General features: G+C 41.0%; 1 protein-coding gene across 5 annotated transcripts in view; it reads right to left on the reverse strand.

Moving 5' to 3' along the window:
* The window catches only part of HECW1 (HECT, C2 and WW domain containing E3 ubiquitin protein ligase 1), a 442767-nt gene that overhangs the window by 76501 nt on the left and 345391 nt on the right, over positions 1–20875 (reverse strand). For all 5 annotated transcript variants that reach the window (XM_071215076.1, XM_071215075.1, XM_058296745.2 and 2 more), the window contains 4 exons: positions 19894–20079; positions 10961–11095; positions 3450–3555; positions 2455–2551 (listed from right to left, as the gene is read on the reverse strand). In XM_071215076.1, coding sequence (XP_071071177.1) covers positions 2455–2551; positions 3450–3555; positions 10961–11095; positions 19894–20079 — 524 coding nt within the window. The remainder of the gene's footprint in view (positions 1–2454; positions 2552–3449; positions 3556–10960; positions 11096–19893; positions 20080–20875) is intronic.

Consider the following 20875-nt stretch of genomic DNA (forward strand, 5'->3'; position numbering starts at 1 on the left):
GGAGACCTAAGTAAATGATATAATATAAGAGATAATGGGGAAAATACCTTGGGGATATAAACAGAAAGCTATTAAGGCAAGGGAAAAGAAATACTGGAGTCTGCCTGGATCACCAGTCTTTGCAATGGAGAGAACATTTGATCTGAGCCTCTAAAATGGAATGAGATGCCCTTAGAAGAGAAGATATCCAGGAAAGGAGAAGGCAGGAGGATACACAACCAGTTTGGTGGAGGTGAAGATGGCTGGTGGAAAATACGAGAGGCAGGATGGAGAGTTGGGTTAGGGCCAGATTTGGAGACGTCTAAAACTGTACTTAGGAAAGTAGATGTGGCTCAAGTGATTGGGTTTCTGCCTATCATATGGGAGGACCCAAGTTTCATCCCTGAGGCCTCCTGGCAAAATAGAACAAAACAAAACAAAATAAAAACCGTGCCCACATGGTGAGCCAGTGCCCGCATGGTGTGTTAGTGCCCACATGGCGAGCCAAGTGCCTGCACAAGTGAGTCATGCAGCAAGATGATACAACAAAAGAGATGAAGGGGAGAGACAAGGCAAGGAGCAAAAGATACCAGGAACTGAGGTGGTGCAAGAGACAGGGAACTTCTCTCCACATCTGAGGTCCCCAGGATCGAATCCCAGTGTAACCCAGAGGAGAAAAACGAAAAGACAAAAAGAGAAATAGATGCAGAAGATCACACAGCAAATGGACAGAGGCAGCAAAAACAGCAAGGCAGAGGAGGGAGATGGGGAAGGAGAGGGGGTGGAAGGGGAGGGGGAAAAGCAACAAAAACAAAAAACTGTACTTAGAAATGTTGACTTTGTTTGGGAGCCATGGAAGATTTTTTGAAAGGAAGAGGTGACATGATTTGACCTGTGCTATAAGAAGGTAACTCTGATTATAGTATGGTTAGGAAGGGTATCTTCTAAGAGATCCCTAGGAGGTCATGAAGAGAGAAGATAAGGGTCCAAACTTGGGCCTAGCAGGGAAAAGAAAAAGGAAGGACTTGAAGGGAGAAAAGGGAAGGGGTAAATGTTTAGAGGTAGAGGTGAAGAAGGAAGAGGGAGTAGTTGGGGTGATGGGAAGTTGGGAGGACACTGGTTCTCATATACAAAGAGTAAGAACATAGAGAAAAGAAGCATTGCTGAAGGGGCTGCAGAAGGGAAGAAGAGTAAACTGTATACCCTGGAGTAGAGTATTACACGTGTTAGCCAGAATCCAAAGACCGCACCAAATGGAAAGCGAGGCCATCACTGACTGGAGTCCCATCCACTTTGCTCATCCCTTACACATCCCCACTTAAACATCTCTACAATATCCACATCATGATCCCATTTCAGGGATGAGGAGACTAAGAGGAGAGGACCGAATAACATGCCGATGTCAATAGTCCCTAAGTAGTGGAGCGAGAATTCAGACTCGAAGAAGACACACTCCTAACCACCATGCATCTCTGGCTTTTGAAAGTTGGGTAGTAAACTGAGAGAGATGCCTGAATATCTTGGTGGGAAAGCAGGTAGTATTGGTTGAATTGCATCACCCAAAAAGATAAGTTGAAGTCGTAACCCTTGGCCCTGTGAATTAGACCTTATTTGGAAATAGGTTCTTTGAAGATATGATTAGTTAAGGTAAAGACAAATTGGATTAGTCCTAATCTACTATGACTGGTAAACTCATCAGAGGAGGAAATTTATCAAAGACACGGGCAGAGGGGACAACTCCATGGGACCACTGAGGCAGAGATCAAAACTCAAGGATTGCCTGCAAACCGAGAGCTAAAAAGACACAAAGGATTCTCCCCTACAGATTTTAGACTTTCAGCATTCAGAACTGTGAAACAATAAATTTTTGTAGTTTTAAGTCACCCAGTTTGTGGTGTTGTTCCAACAGCCCTGGACAACAAACACGGCAGGACTGAGTTCAGGGGATATTTTCTCATTTTCTCATTCTGGCTGGCTAGTACTGTTCCACACAGAGTGATCCAGAGTTTCAGAGCTACTTGCAAGAGAATGGCCCTACTGGACAATAGGGTTTAAATAGTCAGTACACACATGATACTTCTTGTTTCTGTGTTTGCTTACTTTTGAGTATGGTCATCCAATGTTGGGTTGAGCATTAAATAATTACATTTCAAATGTAAAAATAAGTTACATGGTGCTTTATATGAATAACTTTTTATGAAAGTTTTTTCTCTTCCTTTCTGTGCCCTCTCCAATCAGTGGAATTATTTTAGCATCATATAAATAAAATGTAACCTGACAATATAGATCTTTTACTGTGTTACTTTCCAGAGTACTTGAACCCCCTGGACCCTTTATTTTGAGGATTCGAGTTATAATTTAAATGCATAAATAAAATACCCATAAGCACCTGCTCTCTCTCCACAGTGGTGTTTGCCCACCAGGATTAATAGCTGGAGAGACCTGGAGTTACAGGGATGAGGGACGAGCCCCTACCTGAGTGCATGGTTTCTTGCCAAGCTTGGCTGACGCTCTTGCAGCATTTCAAAAATGTTTGGCTGGCGAAGAAATGCCACAATCTTGTCATTATATGCTGAAACAGACAAAAGTACAGCGTTGTGGTTGAGTCTGCCGCCCAGAGATAATTTCTCCGATGACTGGAAAATGGTTGTTTGACAGGACACCAGGATTAATGCAGCAGTTTGAAAGGCAGGTAGTGTACTCATCACAAAAAATATAAGCTGTTGAGGTTTTATTTTCCATGTGACATAATGGCGTTATTACTTTCAAAAGATCAAACTAAAAGTGAACCAGCTCTAAGTCAATCATCCTTAATATCCCAGGGACTTATCTGGGTGTTAACTCCTTCCTGCTTGGACAAGTAGAGGAGGACTAAATGGTTCTCTAATGAGTTCTAACTCTTCTTGGGCATTTTGCCATCATTTTCACGGCAAAAGATTCTTTCTGAGTGAAGAAATCCTTTCCTGAGCACTCGACACTGACTACCCTGCCATGCCTTGACTTCCCAGTAGTGATAATAGAAATACTTAAACCCATTTAGACCCTCTCACCTCATTTCCCTTGATACCATTGGCAAGTGTTTTGGAAAGAGGTAGTTGAGGTTACGTATGGAGACTATGCAAATTCTTTTCTGCACAAATGTGGAAAAGAGAAATATAAATTTAAAACTGTATCTATCAATATTGAAAACTATCCGTCAGTTAAACCATGAGTCACTAAGTCACTGAATAGAATAAAGAGGAATGGCCCTGATGGTTGGGAAGAGCACAGAGCAGGGAAGGAAGAGAGAAGGATGAAATGAGCAGGAAGGGAAAGACACAGAGGGCGCAGGGGAGGATGGGAGCAAAGGGTTGGGGGAGTAGATTCAGCATAGAGAAGAAACACAGAATCTCGAGTATTGAAGGAGTCATAATAAGAAAAACAAGGCTAAATATTGAGTACCTAGGAATTCGAAGAAGCATGATACATACCCAGTGGCAATGACTCATGTTGATGTTGGCTTCGAATAGCAGCTACCAGACTGTGTCCTGGCCTGGCCAGTAAAGAGGCTCCTCTGTTTCTAGAGACTTCTGAGGCCTAAATTTCAAAATAAAAGTGAAGCACCAGAAATCTGTCATCAGTTTCAGATGGTCTTTTGATAGCAGTTGTTCAATACGAGGAGTAAGAAGACCTTGTCATCACCTAAGCTAAAAAGTAATAAAAGTTACAATTCCCAAAGTGATTGTAAGTTATTTTTTTTCAAAAAGACTGAGTGTGTTGTGCTGAATTATGGTTTTTAGGAAAGTGATTGTGCCAGATGTCATGAATGTTAATTAAATTTATGACAGTGAAAAGACAAAAAAATTTCCCTTCATAAATATGTTAGAGAGATAAATTCTAGACAAATTAGAATCAGTAAATATCAGTTTCTTACCTTCCTTTCTAAGAAGTAGCACTTAACTTGAAAAATAAATATGGAGTAGACTTGCTATTTTAAACAGTACTTATTAAAGTCAAATGGCCATTCTTTCTTGAGTACCCATTAGTATGCTAATCATTGTGCTGGCTGCTCTTCACAGAGTGCCTCTCAGTTTACAAATGGGGAAATTGAGGATGCAAGAAGTAAGTTGTCTCCAAATTTTCAACAGTAAAAGACAGAGCCAAATTCTACACACTTGACTGCAGAGCATCTGTTTACTCCTCCCATGCTATCAGCCTGCACCCAATATCTTGGTTTCAGCTGGACATTTGGTCAGAATTTCATGGGATAAAATAACTCACTGTCCATGGCTCACTTGAAGGACAAGGACAAGATTCAATCCCAATGCAATTGCACGTCTCACCTTGAAGTCATTAGCACTCAGCTCTGCCCAGCTGGTACAGCCAGACTGCAGCAGCACTTTCCAGTCTCCATGAAATGTTTACAGTGCAAGGTGATGAAAGAAACGTTTGCTGGTTATTAAACCATCTAGTATTGCTATCCTAAGTTTCTCTTTTTTTCCCTACAAAAATGAATAAATATGTAAAGCCTTTTTGAAATGATATGACTGTGGGAGAAAGTGTTACTCTTCTCCTCAGAGAGAATTATGTCAGCCCACCTTCATATATGTTTGAATTCTTTTTGATGCTACAAAGACAGGATTCTCAAAGATGACTGGACCGGATATTATTTAAGTGATGAGATACAGAGGGAAATCAGGGAAGCAGATAGATCTAATAACTGAACCCAAGAAGGCTTGACTGTGCACCAAACTGAGAACACACTCTTGTCTCATTCTGCAGCCAAAATTAATAAGGTATTGGAATAGGAAGAGATTCAATTTTCAAGAGCAGATATCCCTTTTCCTAGAGTATATCTGCTCTAAGGAAAGAGGGTTCCTACTACCAAGTCAGTTACCTGCTCTCTGGCACATTGAAAGGTTTCAGAAACTAGAAGGCCGACTACCCTGAAGGTAGCTGAATGACAGATGAATATGCTTCAGGTGAGCTAATCCAGGGGGCAGGTAGGATTGTGGGTCCTTGAGTCAAAGAAATGCCTGCCAAGGGCAAAGGAAGTGATTGCCAAGTTGGCAATAAATGGTCCATTGGCTAGAACCTGGAGGATTGGAAGGGTTAGACAGGAAAGTCCTTCTCCAACTTGGAACCCAGAAATGTACAGGGATAAAAGCAGTTTCCAGTAGGGCTGGAGGAGATGCTGCGAGTCTAAGATTGGGCAAAAAGTTAGTATGTCCTGAACATCTTCCAGACCCAAAATGGGACCAAATGACCCTGAGGGATGTCTCATCTGATAACTAAGTGACTGATTTGGATTTCACTGCAAACATGAAGTTAGCATTGCTCTTCTTACTACTGAAAATGACTAGAAAAGTGGATTTTCTATTTAAGTCCAAATTTACCATGACTGGTGTGTTCCCTGACATTTGACCCTTTTCTCTTACTGAGTTTTCTCAGGTATGTGTGTGCTGGTGTGTATTTGTATGTATGTGAGTGTGTGTTTTCTCTCAGGGGTCTGCCTCTCCCCACATACACTGAGACTTCTCTTCCAGGACTGAGTAGAACCCAATTTGTAACAGGGACTTCTTTCAAGTTTTCTCTTTTTCTGTTTCTCTATTTTTTTGGTGTTGATAACTTTAATTATAATTGTAAATATGGAAACATCAAACATTTGGCTCTCCAGACAAAACAAAATAGATATGCTCAGAACGTAGGTTTTAATGACTTAGTAAACAAGCTTCTTTTCTGCATTGCAATTTGGAAATGGAAACTGATGTGCTTTTTTGAAACTGTGACTGAAAATTGCAGGTTTTAAGACTACATTTGGGTTAATAATCAGTTAACACTTTCCCTGAAGTCACTGGAGACCTGATGACAAACAAACTAGTCCAGATCTTTCTTAGATTCCTATTGCATTCTTCTAAACATAGATCCTTTACAAAGTTTTCAGAATTACCTTAAGGAAAAAGGGAGATTGATGTTTGAGTTTAACATTTTAAAAAAATTTGGCAGCTTTATTTTCTCTATTTTTTAAAAATGTTACATTAAAAATATATAAGCGGTCCCCATATACCCCCTACCCCCTCACCCCACTCCTCCCACATCAACAACCTCCTTCATCATCGTGGGACATTCATTGCATTTGGTGAATACATTTTGGAGCACTGGTGCACCGCATGGATAGTGGTTTACATTGTAGTTTACACTCTCCCCCAGTCCACCCAGTGGGCCATGGCAGGACATACAATGTCCAGCATCTGTCCCTGCAGTACCACCCAGGACAACTCCAAGTCCTGAAAATTCCCCCACGTCGTATCTCTCCTTCCCTCTCCCTAACATTTTTATAATACTAAAATATGGGAAACAAACATGATGTATCAGAAAAAGGCTTAAATTAAGATGACGGTAGATTCATACGATAAAACTTAGAAGAATTTTAATTGCATGGTATTTGTCTACAAGGCATGTAATGCTAAAGTAGAATAAAGAATCATAGACAACATGATCTCTTTGTTTACTTTTATGTATACCAGGGAGCATCTCCAGGTGGGGGTTATGATCGCCCTTTTATTTTTCCATATGTGTCTGTGTTTTCTGTACTCATTATGACTTGCTTATAATTTAAAAGTTTATTTTCAAATGGGACAGAATTTTACAAACTTCCAGCAAAGTATAGGTTACATGGAATCATGAGGAAAACTATCAATTTTAAGAAGCAATATAGAAATTACTCTCTCAAAAGCAAGTTTCCTGACTGTGGAGAATTTTACATTCTTCCACCTCAGCAGAACCACTGAAATGACTTCTGCCATCAAAGTGGCTCACTGTACAGAATGACTAAGAGTGACACCAGCTTTTAAAGTGAAAAATATGCCTCTCTTCCCTGCCAGACTGACTCTTTTTTGATGCAATCACTCTTAAGTTTGTGTGTGTGCCCTTCCAACATTTTTTATGACTAGTGATTTTCTACTCTGACCAAGATAAGGTGGTAAGAGGAGTGAAAATTATGCTTTCTGCTTAATTATATTGCTAATTGCACTAAAAACAAGACAAATAAATTAACTTTGGTGATTTCCTTACTGAGAAGGACACGAGATCCAATTTATAGCCCTATATGTCTTATCCATTTATTTATGCCCAATTCCATTTTTTGCATACTTATGGAAAGAGATAAGTCCTGCTTGTTGGTTCCTAAATATATTGCAGACAGAGGTGCCACTGCATTCAAATGCAAGTCACAATGTCAAATACATAATGGTCTTTTTATGCATGTAATCCTAAATTATTGAAAACTTTTTTCAGGAATCTGCCTAAAAAATTTCCAGGTGGAGCGAAGGCTAATACAAAAGATGCTTAAGAGGAGTTCTGTTAAAAACCTACCAAGGGACTTTTGAGGGAAATTTTTACCATTTAGCATCTGAATATAGAAACTGGTTTTAATTCTGTCCTTAAATACAATTTACAAAAAGTCACAAGAGTCTGGCTCATGAAGGTGAATAGCAAATATTGATTCCTAAGGTTGTTATCTAAGAAACATCCGTATAGCTGATTCACCATTGCCTGTAATACAGAAAAACTGTGGGATATGGAAATCATTCATTGATTATTCCAGAGTTTCTTATTTCCATCTGCTTAACCATCATTTCTAACTGGACAGTCTGCTGTTTTCACATTCCTTATCACATTCCTCCAAACTCGCGTTCCTCCTCATCCTTCCCATGTATTGTTAATGGGACTCTGATGCTTTCAGTTACATGATCTTAGAAATCACAGATTGAGAATCACAGAGCTAGAGCAGACCTTAGCGGTCACCCAGTCCCTTCACTGCTATTTGCAGATGAGGCTCCTAGAAGGGAAATAACACAAGACTCAGCTCCCGGGCGAAGCTGGGGCTTCCTCTTTCCCCCACGGACTTCCCTGAGGCTTCTTCCTTCAGGGTGTCTTTGGTTTTGTCTCTCTGTCACTCCTACTGGGGCCTTGTCTCACTACAGCTGAATCATGGCAATGGCTTCCCGAGAAGTCTCTCTCCTCAAATTCCTCTACACTGCAGCCCTTTCGATTCTTCTCCTCCACAGTCTCCTTTTTAAAATCCCAGTTTACACTGGACAGAATATCTGATAGAATATCCGTCAGAGTATCTGAGCTGTGCTCATGAACTCCCTGTGTGATGTAGGCTCTTGGCCTTGCAGTTCAGTTCATTTGACTAGGAAATACCATTCTTAACTGGGATGGTACTATCACCCAGGGCTGTTTGGAAACGTTTAGGGGTTTGGCTGTTATTGCTTAAGGATGGCTGAGTGTGGGGGCACTACTGACATTTAATGGGCCGGCCAGGAAAGCTGAAGGTCCCATGATGGTGTCGGACAATTACACAGAGTAGAGAATGGTTCTGCCCCAAATCCCAATGGTCTTCCTCATTGAAAATAATCTCTAAAGCCCATTTTCACATAAAAATCATATTACTTCCCTCAAATTCATTTGGTGGGCTGGTAAAATTCTTCTGTGTGGCATTCAAAGCTTTCCAAAGACCGAGACATAGCAAAAGGGGGCATACTATTCCAGTCACATTGAGCTCTGTGCTTCCTTGCCACGGACCTTCCCCAGTCCTACCTGTGCACCTTTGCTCTTTGTGACCCCCTCCTCTTTCGTACTTAGCCCGATTCTACCAATTATCAAGGTCTAGTTCAAATACCTCTCCATGGTCTCTTTTGAACTCCTATGACTTGTTTCAACCTTGGCACTCAATCGGATTTTTTTTTTGCCTGCCTAGCTTAAAAAAGAACATAAAAACTTCTCTTGGGCAGGGATCATGACTCATACTTCTTTGCATTCCTCTGAGCTCTCAGCAGGATTAATCGATGTTTGTTGAGCAGAATCACATCACAGCCAGCACAAGTAACATTTCTCACTACTGTTTTTACATTGGGGTCCCTCTTGTCCCCCTCATTCCCGAGGTTGTGTGCTCTCACAGGAGGAGGCATCAGATATTTGTTTTCTTAGAGACTGGGTCTTTGTTTTTTTGACGTGCTGCCTCTGCATCAAATATCCTCTGCCTCTCAGTTTCTCTCTGTGTTACTTTTCTTGGTTTTTCTTGTATAGGTCTAAAGCTACCAACAGAGAAGGGATGACAGATGGATGGGAGGGGTTTGAAAACCTGATGAACAGAGATGGGGGGGTGGATGAATTGGGCAGTATTGGATGGTTGACATACATCCATGTCCTTTCATTGTTATGTGTTAATCTTTCAATTAGCTCTTGACTGATGCAGATGGCATTTTGTCATTAATGTTGATATTAACTATAACTGGGTTTGGGCTATTCCATAATATCAAATAAATGTTTTGCAACAAATAATGCAAGTGGTACCCATGTCTTAACCTTGTCATTTCAATTAAAAATGTTTTCCATATTTATATTTTCAGATTAATTCTTATAATCATAAAGGATCCAAATCTTTAGGGGGCTCATCTTCCATCGGTTCATCGGTGGTTTTAGTTTACTGACAGTGAATCTGCCTCCAGTACTGAGATTTTTTCACCAAATGCTGCTATCTTCTATTAACAATGAAACTGTCTTAATACTGAAGAGCCTGGACATTAAAATGCCACATTCAAGTTGATTGAAAATTTTAAATTTATCTGCTATCATCTTAAGACAATGTTCCTTGTTCTTTTTGAAATGTTAAGAAAGTGCCACCAGAGAGAGGGACTCTGCCGGTGAGCTGGGAAGTTGGTCCTTGTTGTCGGTGGTTTATGGACGTGGCTGAAGGGCTGGCCTCTGGAGAGGATCCTTACACCCACTTAACGCTAGCTTTTAGCATGTCATAAAACAATGATACCTAAGATGACCCCTGAAAGAAAATTCATTTGATCACACTGGCCTATCTCCTTGGTTGGAAAGAGCTACGTCCCTCAGGTTATACACAGCACTACTCCTGAAAAGGTAAAGAAATATTTTTGTACACTAGGCTTTCATTAAAGTGGGTACCGATGCATCAGCAACAGTGTCCTCCCTTGAGACTTATATTTGCCATCTGGAGGAGACTGCTGGCAGGTATGGATTGTTACTTTGTCAGTTTCTCCTGAGGTGTTCAGCTGCGGCTCTGAGAATGGTTCCCTGTGGGGTATGTGTGTGTGTATATACATACAGACAGACATATATATATTCCATTTTTTACTACTCCACTGTTTTCATTTTTTACCTCATTGTAATCCAGTTCTAAAAGCTGTTTTGTGGAAAACTCTTCTCAGAGCCCACATCTTCTGAGATGTTGGTAGTTTCCATGAAAAGTAGACACAGTTACTTGTGTATTGTCAGAACAGAAAAGGGAATTTGTTAATAATATCATCAGGAAATGATCAGAAGCGAGCAAGAGCTAAAATTTGAGTGTTGGTTTGAGAAAGGAGAGTAAAAGGGAGGGGAAATAAAGACAGTAACTCAGAAAGATAATGAAAATGATTGCTAAAGACGGCAGCTTAGAGGAGTTGGTGGAAGGTAACCATGGGTAGAGAGAGAAGATATAAAACCAGGGATGAGCTCTTAGTAGGATGGGGATACTCATGTAGCCTTGTTGATTTCCCCCAGTTTTTAGCCTGTATACATTAGTGAAGGCAGTGATACACGGCATACCATCTCCATGCTCTATTAGGAATCTACATGTGACCAGTAGCCCCTAATTAAGCCCAGCTCCAACCCAAAGTATAGGAATCTACAAACACCGCATCGTCAGCTTTCATTACACTAGGCAGATATTTAACAGTGGTGAGTGGGCTGGGAAACAGGCAAGGCAGAAGGAAGAGCATCTGAACATAGGTTTAGGGAGTTAAGTGTTTGTCCCAGGGGTCATCGTTCATTCTTCTACACCAAGCAGTATGTACATGGCTTGGTCCCTTGAAGAGCACACAAGTCTAGAGCCTGGCCACTAAGAAACGGTTCTGTCCCCACAGGAGAGGATGTGACTGTGCACCTGTGAACAGGTGGGGAAGAGGGGTGGCGGCAGGGGTGTTACCTCTCCAGCGCTGTAACTTCGGAGCCTCTGGAGGTGCTGTCGATGTGTCAGATGATTGGGAAGACGGCCATTCTGAAGAGGGATTCGGGGGTCAATGAAAGTGGTAGCTCGACTGTTATGGTCCACAAAGAAAGACTGTAGATAGACCAGAAAGAAAAGCACACTGAGTGAAAATGAGCCAAACTGCATCAATAATGTAATGGAATATTGTGGGGCTCAGTCATCACGTTAATTTCTCTTCACCACTTCTCCATTTTTATGGATGCAAAACTCATCTAAGCAGCTGGGGGACTGGGACACTGTCCATCTGTTTGCTTAGTAATTGAACAAGCAATATTAGTTATTGCTGGTGACACTATTCAACACGGGAAAAAAGAGTCTTTGATGGATTATAATATCAGTCATCGATAATTTGTAGAGCATCTAATTTCTTTTTGAAATAAATTCTTTTTTATTACAGAATTACCATATTGAGAAAAAACTTTAAAAGGACGTAGGAAGGAGATAACCAAAATCCCCCCAGATCACACAGTCTGAAAGATAATCACCAAAACTTTTTGATGAATTTGTTTTCCCAATCTTTTCTTTTCCTATCCAGATACACAAATGTATACTTATTTTTCTTCCACATCAAAATATAAAATTTTGTAATAAGATTTTTTCATTTATTATTTTATGGGCATTTCCATAAGTTTTTAAATATTCTTTTGACACCGAATTTTAATGAGTACATGGTACTCAGTTTGATGGATGTATAACAAATAATTTCAGTGCCCTGTATTGTTAAGACATTTGAATTTTTTTTTACTGTGTTAAAATAATGTTCCAGTAAACACTGTTGTGCATATATTTTTGTGGCATGCCTGATTACTCTACATGTTCCAATGCATGGTAAAGATATTCTTTAAATCTAAAATTACCTATTATGGAAAATAATTACTTTCCTTACAAAACCTTTGTATCTATAGGACGCTCACTTAATTACTCTCTTCTGAACAAAACATAGTGTTTGGTGAATACACATTAGCCTTAAATGACCTAAATCAATGCTAGTTTATATACATACATGTGTGTGTTTTAAAGTTGGCCATTTCTTTCAGATTTTCTAACATTTATGTCCAATATTTACATAACTATGCATCCATTTTCCTGAAAAAAATTGCCCTTGGTCTTTTCTTGGTCTTATTTATAATTTTCCTTAGATTGACAAGAGCAATCTAATAAAATCCCTGCTGAAGCAGCTCTTACATTTATTTTTTATATTGTCTCTGGTTTATACAACTTCTGGGTTTTGAGTCATTATTTTCTAATGGGTTTTGAAATAAATTCCTGCTTTAATTACTTTTGTTTTCTTGATGTTTTCTCTAAGTTCTTTATTTGTAAGCTTATATATTGTGTTTTTCTTTTTTGATAGTAAAAACAATTAAAGCTACTAAAGTTTTGAGTAAAATCTTTCCATATCCCATGTTTTATTAAGTATTGCTTATATTTTCAATAATTTACAAATGGATTTTAAGACTTTTTAAAAAACTTTATTTTAAAATCAGTAGTTCCATCTAGATAAGTGTTTTGAATCTTCAATTTGGCCAAGATTTTGTTTTCATGGTTGTGTTAAATTTACTATTAAAACTTTAGTGTTATTGCTTTGTGGCCATGCAATGTGACTCATGCATTCTCTGCTTTTTGGTTTTCTTTGTGGTATTGAATGCTATCACTTTAAATCAACTTCATAGGACTTAAAAAGAAGTTGTAACCTCTATTTTAAAAGAAAAAGCATTAATATATGTTTGATTAACTCAAAACTATAATTTGAATCCTGACTTGTTTTGTTTATTTAACCTGTCAACCTGATGGGTATAAAGCACATTTTCTTACTATGTCTGTATTGCTCTATTTTAATATTTCTCTTGGGTTTTTCTTTATATTTTATGCTATGGTGTTATTTGGCTCATAATGTATGTGATTATTGCCTTTTCATTTTAATGGTGCCATTGATTAATGCAAAATGATTCTTTGACCCTATTTAATGCTTTGGATTTGAACTCTCCTTTATATGATGCTATTATACCACCACTGATTTTTATATTATCTTCACATTGTATCTATTTATTATTTGTAAATGCTCTGAATAATCTCTTAGGCATGCCTTTTTATAAACTGGGTCTATTTGTTACCAAATATGAAAGTGTTTTCCTTTTGATATCTAAGTCTCTCCCATTTCCAACTATTGCCATACTGTTATATTTGGCTTTACTTTTGTTATCTTGTTCTTATTATTTCTATTTTCTTTGCTTCTTCATGGATTTTTTGTGGTTTACTATACACAGTATATTTTGTTTGATTTTATCTTTTGTAGGAATTTGGAAGAGACAAGTCTTATTTTAAATGGTACAAATGATTGCCTTTTCAATTTTCAAAGACTATATTTAGCCCCTGTTTTTCAAGTGATCTAATTTGACTTCCCTTACACCCTACTAGGAATTTATCAAAATCTTCCTTTCCCTGCTTGCCTTCCCTCTTCCTGCTTCATTATCTTTTTTATTCTAATTAGGGATATTTTATTCTAATTTAGGGATATTGATCCAGATTATACAACTATTCAATTTTTAGCATATATTTTTCCATATTTTACTGAGGCAGTTTAAAACATTTTAACAGCAATCATTTATATTTATGTATTTAATTGATTTAAATACTTACTACTAGTTGTTTTACACTATGATTTTCCCGTTATTGATTTCTTGTTTTGCTTCATTTATGATCCATCCATCTGGAAAATAGCTTTTGATGGTTTTTCAGGATGGGTAGAATAGGGTAAGCTCTGAAATCTTGCACATGGGATTGTTTTTCTCTTGCCTTTATCCTTGAATGACAATAATTTATCTGGATATAGAAGTATTGGTCCACAACCTTTTCTCATCAATACCTTATAATCATTGCTCAATGGATTTCTAATAATTTTATGGATGAGAAATTTGAAGCATGGCTGATTCTTTTTTAACTTCTGTATTATCATGTCTGACCATTAATAAGATTTTTAAATCGCTATTTTAAAAACTCCAGAATATGTATAGATAAAGAATTTACTTAATTTTACTCTCAGTGAGCCCACTTAATCTGCCTATTTGAATAATTTGTTTTATTACATTTTGGATCAGCAAAGTTTTATTTTTATATATTTAATTAACGCTGCTGTATTCTGGCTGCTTCTTCAGGCACTCTTCTAGGCCCTTGGGGTTTCATCAGCTAGCAAAACAAAGATCTCTGCTCTCAAGGAGTTTAAAATCCTGCAAGGAGAAACTGACAATAAATAGCAAACAGTAAACATAACAAATATGTAAATTTTATATGGGGCATAGGAGCTAGGGTTCTGGATTGTGAGAAAGGGCAGGAAACCAAGGAAGGTTTTTGGTATTTAATCGTGTGGTTAGAACAGGTCTTATTGAGAAGTGAGAGTGGTTTTTTTTCTATTTTTTAAAAATTTCTGTACCTTTTTTTACTTTCTCCTTTACTGACTTAAATTTGGTTCCTTCTCTCTGTTTTGGGGGCAGTTTCCCGTTCCTATCTATATCAGTAGCTTAAATTTATTTAGCATCATTTCTGTTCTATCTCTGTGCTATTACATTTTTGCTTTTCATTGCAATCCGAAAACATCTTTTTTTCCTAGCCAGCTTTCTTATTTCTGCCTTGCTCTCATCTTGTTTTCTGTCATGATTTCTTCCTCTTGCTTCATAGAAGCCATGTGCTCCTGTGTCATTTTGTGAACTATCAGCCATTGCCTTTTTTTTTTTTAAGATTTATTTTATTTATTTCTCTCCCCTTCCCCCCGACCCCATTGTCTGCTATGTCCATTTGCTGTGTGTTCTTCTGTGTTCGCTTGCATTATCCGGCGGCACTGGGAATCTGCGTCTCTTTTTGTTGTGTCATCTTGCTATGTCAGCTCTCCATGTGTGCGGCACCACTCCTGGGCAGGCTGCGCTTTTTTCACGCGAGGTGGCTCTCCGTGCGGGGCGCACTCCTGGTACGTGGTGCAGCCCTACGCAGGGGGAGCCCTGCATGGCACGGCACTCCTTGCGCAGCAGCACTGCACATGGGCCAGCTCATCACATGGGTCAGGAGGTCCTGGGGATTGAACCCTGGACCCTCCATATGGTAGACAGACGCTCTATCAGTTGAGCCACGTCCGCTTACCAGCTGCTGACTTTTGAATTTCTATTTTCTGAAGAAAACTCTACTATGAGATATGCATTTTTCTCCATTTCTTTTAAGATTCTGTTTCTTCAGGTGGTAGTATCCCCTCATAGACCCCTCCCCAGTTTTGTTATTTATTCACTGCTTAGTGGAGGCTGACTCGGTTTCAGGCCTGCCAGAACACAGGCGCCCTGGGAAGCCCAGAGTCCACCACCTGTCTCGCTGATGACCACCCCCCTCAGCTCAGACTTCGTCTTCATTTTCCAGGGCTGCTATAATAAATTCCAGACTTAAACCACAGGAATTTATTGTCTCACAGTGTTGGAGCCTAGGAGTCAAAAGTCCAGGTCCCGGCAGGGCCATGCTTCCTCTGAAGTCTGCAGGGCTCTGGCGGTGGCTTGCCAAGTCCATCTCTGCCTCTGTCCCATCTGTCTCCCACTGTGACCAAATTTCTTCTGTTTCCAAGGATTCTAGTATTGGCTTAAGGCCCACCCTGAATCAGTCTGGTCTCACTTAACTAATCACATCTTCAAAGATCCTATTCACAAACAAGTTCACATCCACAGGACAGGGTTGAGGACTTGAACGTGCCTTTGTGGTGGATACGACTTGACCCACAGCAGGCCTGACACCGGCCTTGAGGCCCACCTGCTGTCTCTCCTCAAGCCTGGCTGGGGGCTGTGAACTTTCCTCAGTCTTTCAAGAAAACAATGCTGTCGAGTCAGATGCCACTCTGTTCTTTGCTCCAGGCCTCTCAAAGGCACAACTCTCACATTTCTTTGTCCATTCCCTTTTTGGGTGGATGACTATGCAGTTATCCCTTTCCCATCGCAGGGGTTAGGGGCACAGTGCCCCATGACCTGGAAAGCCCATGGAAAATTTTTTGGTCCTCCTTTCATACCAGAGAAGAAGTCTGAATTTTTTCTTTCTATTTTATGGGGTGGTGACAGTACTTTATTGTAAAATTTGGGTTAAGTATTATACAATAAGATACATATATCTTATGCATTTCAGAGTTTCTTAACTTTTTCTGTGTCATATGCTGGCCTTTGCATGACACCTGCAGCTTCTGCAAAACTCCAAATTCCCATTTAATTAAAGTTCCCATGATACGGCAAAACTGTGATGGGGAAAATGTGATTTGGAAAGGATAACTGTACATGTCTCTGCCCCAGCCCTTCTACTTCCTACCATAGTGCATACTAGAAGTTAAAGTTCCCATCTCTGAATGGGTAGATAAAGCAGGAAGCAAGGAGCTCATTCTGGGATTCTGGAATTCGCTCTGGTTAGCTATGAAGATGGCTTTTTCAGGGTGAGGCATCATCACACCATTTTCCCATAAATGGCTTTCCCAAGTCCCAGAGGTGGGCTGCTCCTTAATCTCTTAGCTGTGGGGCATATTCTTTCTGGGTTAGATGGCTGAGCTTGTAGGATATAGTTCAAAAATGTCTTTCTCAATCTATTCCCATCCTCAGTGGCTATGTGTTCTTATTTCTCCCCAGTTTTGATATTGGATGTGTTTGTGGGCATCTAGTAAGACTTTAAGAAAAAGAATAGCAGATACTACTGTCTTCCATCATACTACTGTGGCTTCCCACACTAACTCAGCTACTTTTCAAACCTCCTATAAAGTCTGGAAGGTAAGGCAGGCATTATTATTGCTACTTTGCAATAAACAAAGTAGTATCTTAGTTTGCCAATCTGCTATGACAAATATCGAATAATGGATTGGCTTAAAAAACAAGCATTTATTATCTCATTGTTTCAGAGGCTAGAAGTCCAAAATCAAGGTGTCAGCATGGGCATTATATTTCCCAGAGACTGTAGTGTTTGGGTGCTGGTTCTCGGCCTTTCTTGGGTTCCTTGGTTTGCATGTCTGCCTCTGGTCACACTACCTCTTTCCTGTTGTGTCTGCTTTTCAGGTGTCTGCTGACTTCTGGCTCTTCCCTGTGACTTTCTCTCACTCTGGCTTACAGGTTTTCCTCTTTTTAAGGTTTCCAGTAATGCAGATTAAGACCCACTCTTACTCAACTGGGCCATACCTAAATAGTATCTTCACAGATGAACCCACATCCCAACTCATGTTAACATACTCAAAAGTCTTTTTTACAAATATTCTCATACCCACAGAAAGGTGGACTAAGATTAAGCACATGTCCTTATTGGGGTACATAATTCAGTCTACCACCATAGGGTTCAGAGAGGTTAAAACTTGCTCAAGGTCACATATTTATTGTGAGACACACCAGGCTTAGTATAGGTGCTTCTACCTCTAATTTTTTCCACTATCTTCTACTGTTCCTTTCTGTCCATCCTATGGATTGTGAAAATACATATAAAATTTAAGCTGTTTTCTGCCAGCAATTCAGTACATGATATGCTTCAGAAATTTTTTTCTTGCACTTGATATGTGTATGTTCAATCAATAAAAGAACAGAGTGGCCTTTCTTTATTTTTCATACATGCAGTCGCATAGCTGGTTTATATCATATCTGAAAGCAGAACTCAAGTCTTCCATTTATAATTCAGATTTCTTTTCTTCTTAAATAGAATACTATCTCACTAAGTGAAATGGAAGAAATCTCTTGCCAGGAATTTCCCAATTTCCAAAATGGAATAAAACTCTTGATGCATATCTAAACCATTGTGCTTCTCCTTTAGTGTAACCCCCTCATCATCTGCTGCTTTGTACTAAAGAGAACCAAAGCTCTGCCCTTCTGGAGGTCTCCCTGTCATTCCATTAAAGTTGCTCTCTTTGAATGGGTAGTCCCTGGTATTGTATCCTGGCCCAAGACCTAGGTATGGTAATCCAAGGCTGGGCAAGCTGTTGACAGCATGTACTATGTGCATAATAAACACTGCCTTTCTGCTCACTGATTGACAGTGGTCCTTTTGGCATCTTGCTTAGGCTGTAAATCTAAACATGGCCCCTAGACCAAGTCATGAGGTAGGTACTGCCCAGCTCTGATAAGATGCTCCTTTACTTTCTGTTCCAGTTCAGCCTTTATTTCCTACCCTAACACTTGTCAGCCAATCCTCACAGTACAAATCACTGCCATGTTCCCTCTTTATTATTACTGTTTTTAAATGAGGAAGTTGAGATCCAATGGAGTGGAATCACTTCCTCATTGCCATACCACACCTGGTAAACCAGAAGGTCCCAGGAAGCAGACTCTGGCCACAGTGGCTTTCTACTGCCCAGGCCTGCCCAGTTCATCCCCTACAACAGAAGGGATGGTCACGGAGATTAACTTTACTGACTTGTATTGCTTGGCGCATTTCTTTCCCACATGCTCCAGGGAGCCGAGGCTAATGGGTGTGTGGGATGGAAATTCATGGCACCCAAAGGACAATGACACCCTTACTACCTCACTTCACGGTAACTGACAGGCCCTTTGGCTTTGCGGGTTCACGGCCAGGGTGGAAAGTGGTTCTGCTTTCAGGGAGAGCTGTGCTAATGCGATTGTCAAGTTCAGAGACCTTTTTGCCGGCAAAGATTCTGCTTAGCCTGTTTGTGACTATATTGAGATGACTGATGGCGATTGAGAAAAATGAATTCTCACATTTGCCAACTGTCCTACTGTGAGTCTTTTGTGGACCCCAGAAAATTATCTTTTTAAGCTAATCCATTCCTGTGCATGCAAGTCTATTATTGTATGTTGGGACCTTTTGGTTAGATTCAGGTAAGGGTCTTTGATTGCAGGATTGATTTATTTTACTGGAGTCCTGTATAAACAGGAGAGAGGACAGAGAAAGAGAGCTGCCATTTTACCCTGCCATATGAGAGAGGACGCCAGGATTACCTACGGCCTTAGAAAGACAGTGAAACCTGGAGAGGCTGAGAGGCCGGAGCCTGGGATCAGAGTAGCCCGAAGCAGAACTAGCCACAGGCCCTGAGGAGCAGGAGGAGATGAGGTGCCCGTTATGCTCCTCCATGGGCCTGGTTGCCCACAGCTGCAACTTGCTGAGACAGCTTCTGTTGATGATGCCCTCATTTTTCACAGCTTTGGAACTGTAAGCTTTTAACTCAAAAAATCTCCAATATAAAAACAAACACATTTCTGGTATTTTGCATTGGTAGCCTTCAGGAAACAAAGACACCAACCCATGCAAGTTTCTAAACATTGCTGAGAAGAACTAGTTTTGGTTAATATCAATGCAAAGGCAAAAACTGCAAGTCCTTCACCTAGCATGGACCCAAGAAATGCTGTTTGCTAGGCTATTTTAATGAAAACTTACTTGGGAAATCACAACCAGTAAACGTCGCCCCCATCTAACTCACAATATTTTCCTCTGAGAATGAGCTACGAAGGCAAAACAACAGAAAGGTCATTGAACAGCCTCTGGTGTCTAGTTACAAACCTAAATTTAAAATGATGTGGAGGAGTGGTTCACCACTGGGGCGATTTTACACATGCCGCCTCCCTCCCGACACCCAGGCACAGAGCAATGTCTGGAGACATTTTCAGTTGTCACAACGAGAGGGAAATGGGCCGCTACTGGCATCGAGTGTGCAGAGGCCATGATGCTCTTAAACATCCTGCAGCTACAAAGCACAAGACAAGTCTCCACACTCCCAACAACATCGCTGAGGTTGAGAAACGCTGAGACTGGATTCCTGCCTCCCCTCCTCCCCGGGGCACGGGACGCTCTCTGCGCCAGCTTCCCCCTCCCTTGCTCGCCTGCCTTCTGGGAACCGCAGCTTGAGGAAAGCCCCTCTCATCCCCAGGAGGCGCACTCACCTTCCCCTGCTGGTCCGTTTTGATCTCCCAGCCCCGGGGCAACTCCAGCCGCGTGTCCGCAAACATGTTGATGAAGTTCACCAAGTCCCGGTTGTGCTGGTACCGTTCAAAGTTGCGAGCATCCCGCCGGACCTTGAGAATCATGTGCTTCAAGCAGGTGCTACTGGTGAAGACTCGGTAGGCACTCTGAGGGGGGTTCGGGGCGGATTGGGGATGAGGAGAAACACAGACAAGGGCATTCTGAGCAGTTGAACGTGACCTAATGGGATTGCTGCGCAGCGACTGATCGTGAACCTGGAGGCGGAAGCCTCAGAGGCAGAGGCGACTTGCCCAGGAGGTAAAGACGCCTGGACCCAAGCGCCACCCCCATTCGAGCTGACGACTCTGCGGCCTGGACACTGGCCCCCTCCCAGCCATCTCCAGGGCTCTCCTCTTCTCAGGGTCACTTGGATCTCTAGAGGCTCCTTTAGCCCTCCCTGACCATGGAGCTTCTCTCTGCAACACTTCCTTCCCTGAACCTCTAGAGGTCTGCCCTTGACCCTCTTATATGTCTAAACCAGACAATAGTAATTTTGGGGTCCCTGGGGATTTGAGGCTGAACTTCAGATGTTCCTACTCTTGTGACTCCTCTGTAAAAACTGTTGTGTTGTGAACGGACTGGGGGATGAGAAGAAATCAAGAAAGCTTCAGGAGTTCCTAATTGTGCCAAGTGACCTTTCTGTGGCATGGGGTGGGGGGAGGGGGTGTGATGAAAGGACAGACTGTCCCCAGCAAGGGCTGGCCCCGTTGCTGGGTGGCCAGTGCCGAGGGTCTCCATGCCTGGTGTGCTTGTCCCCCACCCCCACGACTCCCTCTTGGACCTCTGTGCCAGGCGCTGTTTGGGGTTGAACTGCTGGATGTTCCAGAGGCTTCTCAGCTATAACCTGCACCCGCAAACTTCTACCAGCTCATCAAACTTACTGCACCTGCATAATAGACTCCC

The sequence above is a fragment of the Dasypus novemcinctus genome, chromosome 5, assembly GCF_030445035.2.
Source record: "Dasypus novemcinctus isolate mDasNov1 chromosome 5, mDasNov1.1.hap2, whole genome shotgun sequence".
Classification (NCBI taxonomy): Eukaryota; Metazoa; Chordata; class Mammalia; order Cingulata; family Dasypodidae; genus Dasypus; species Dasypus novemcinctus.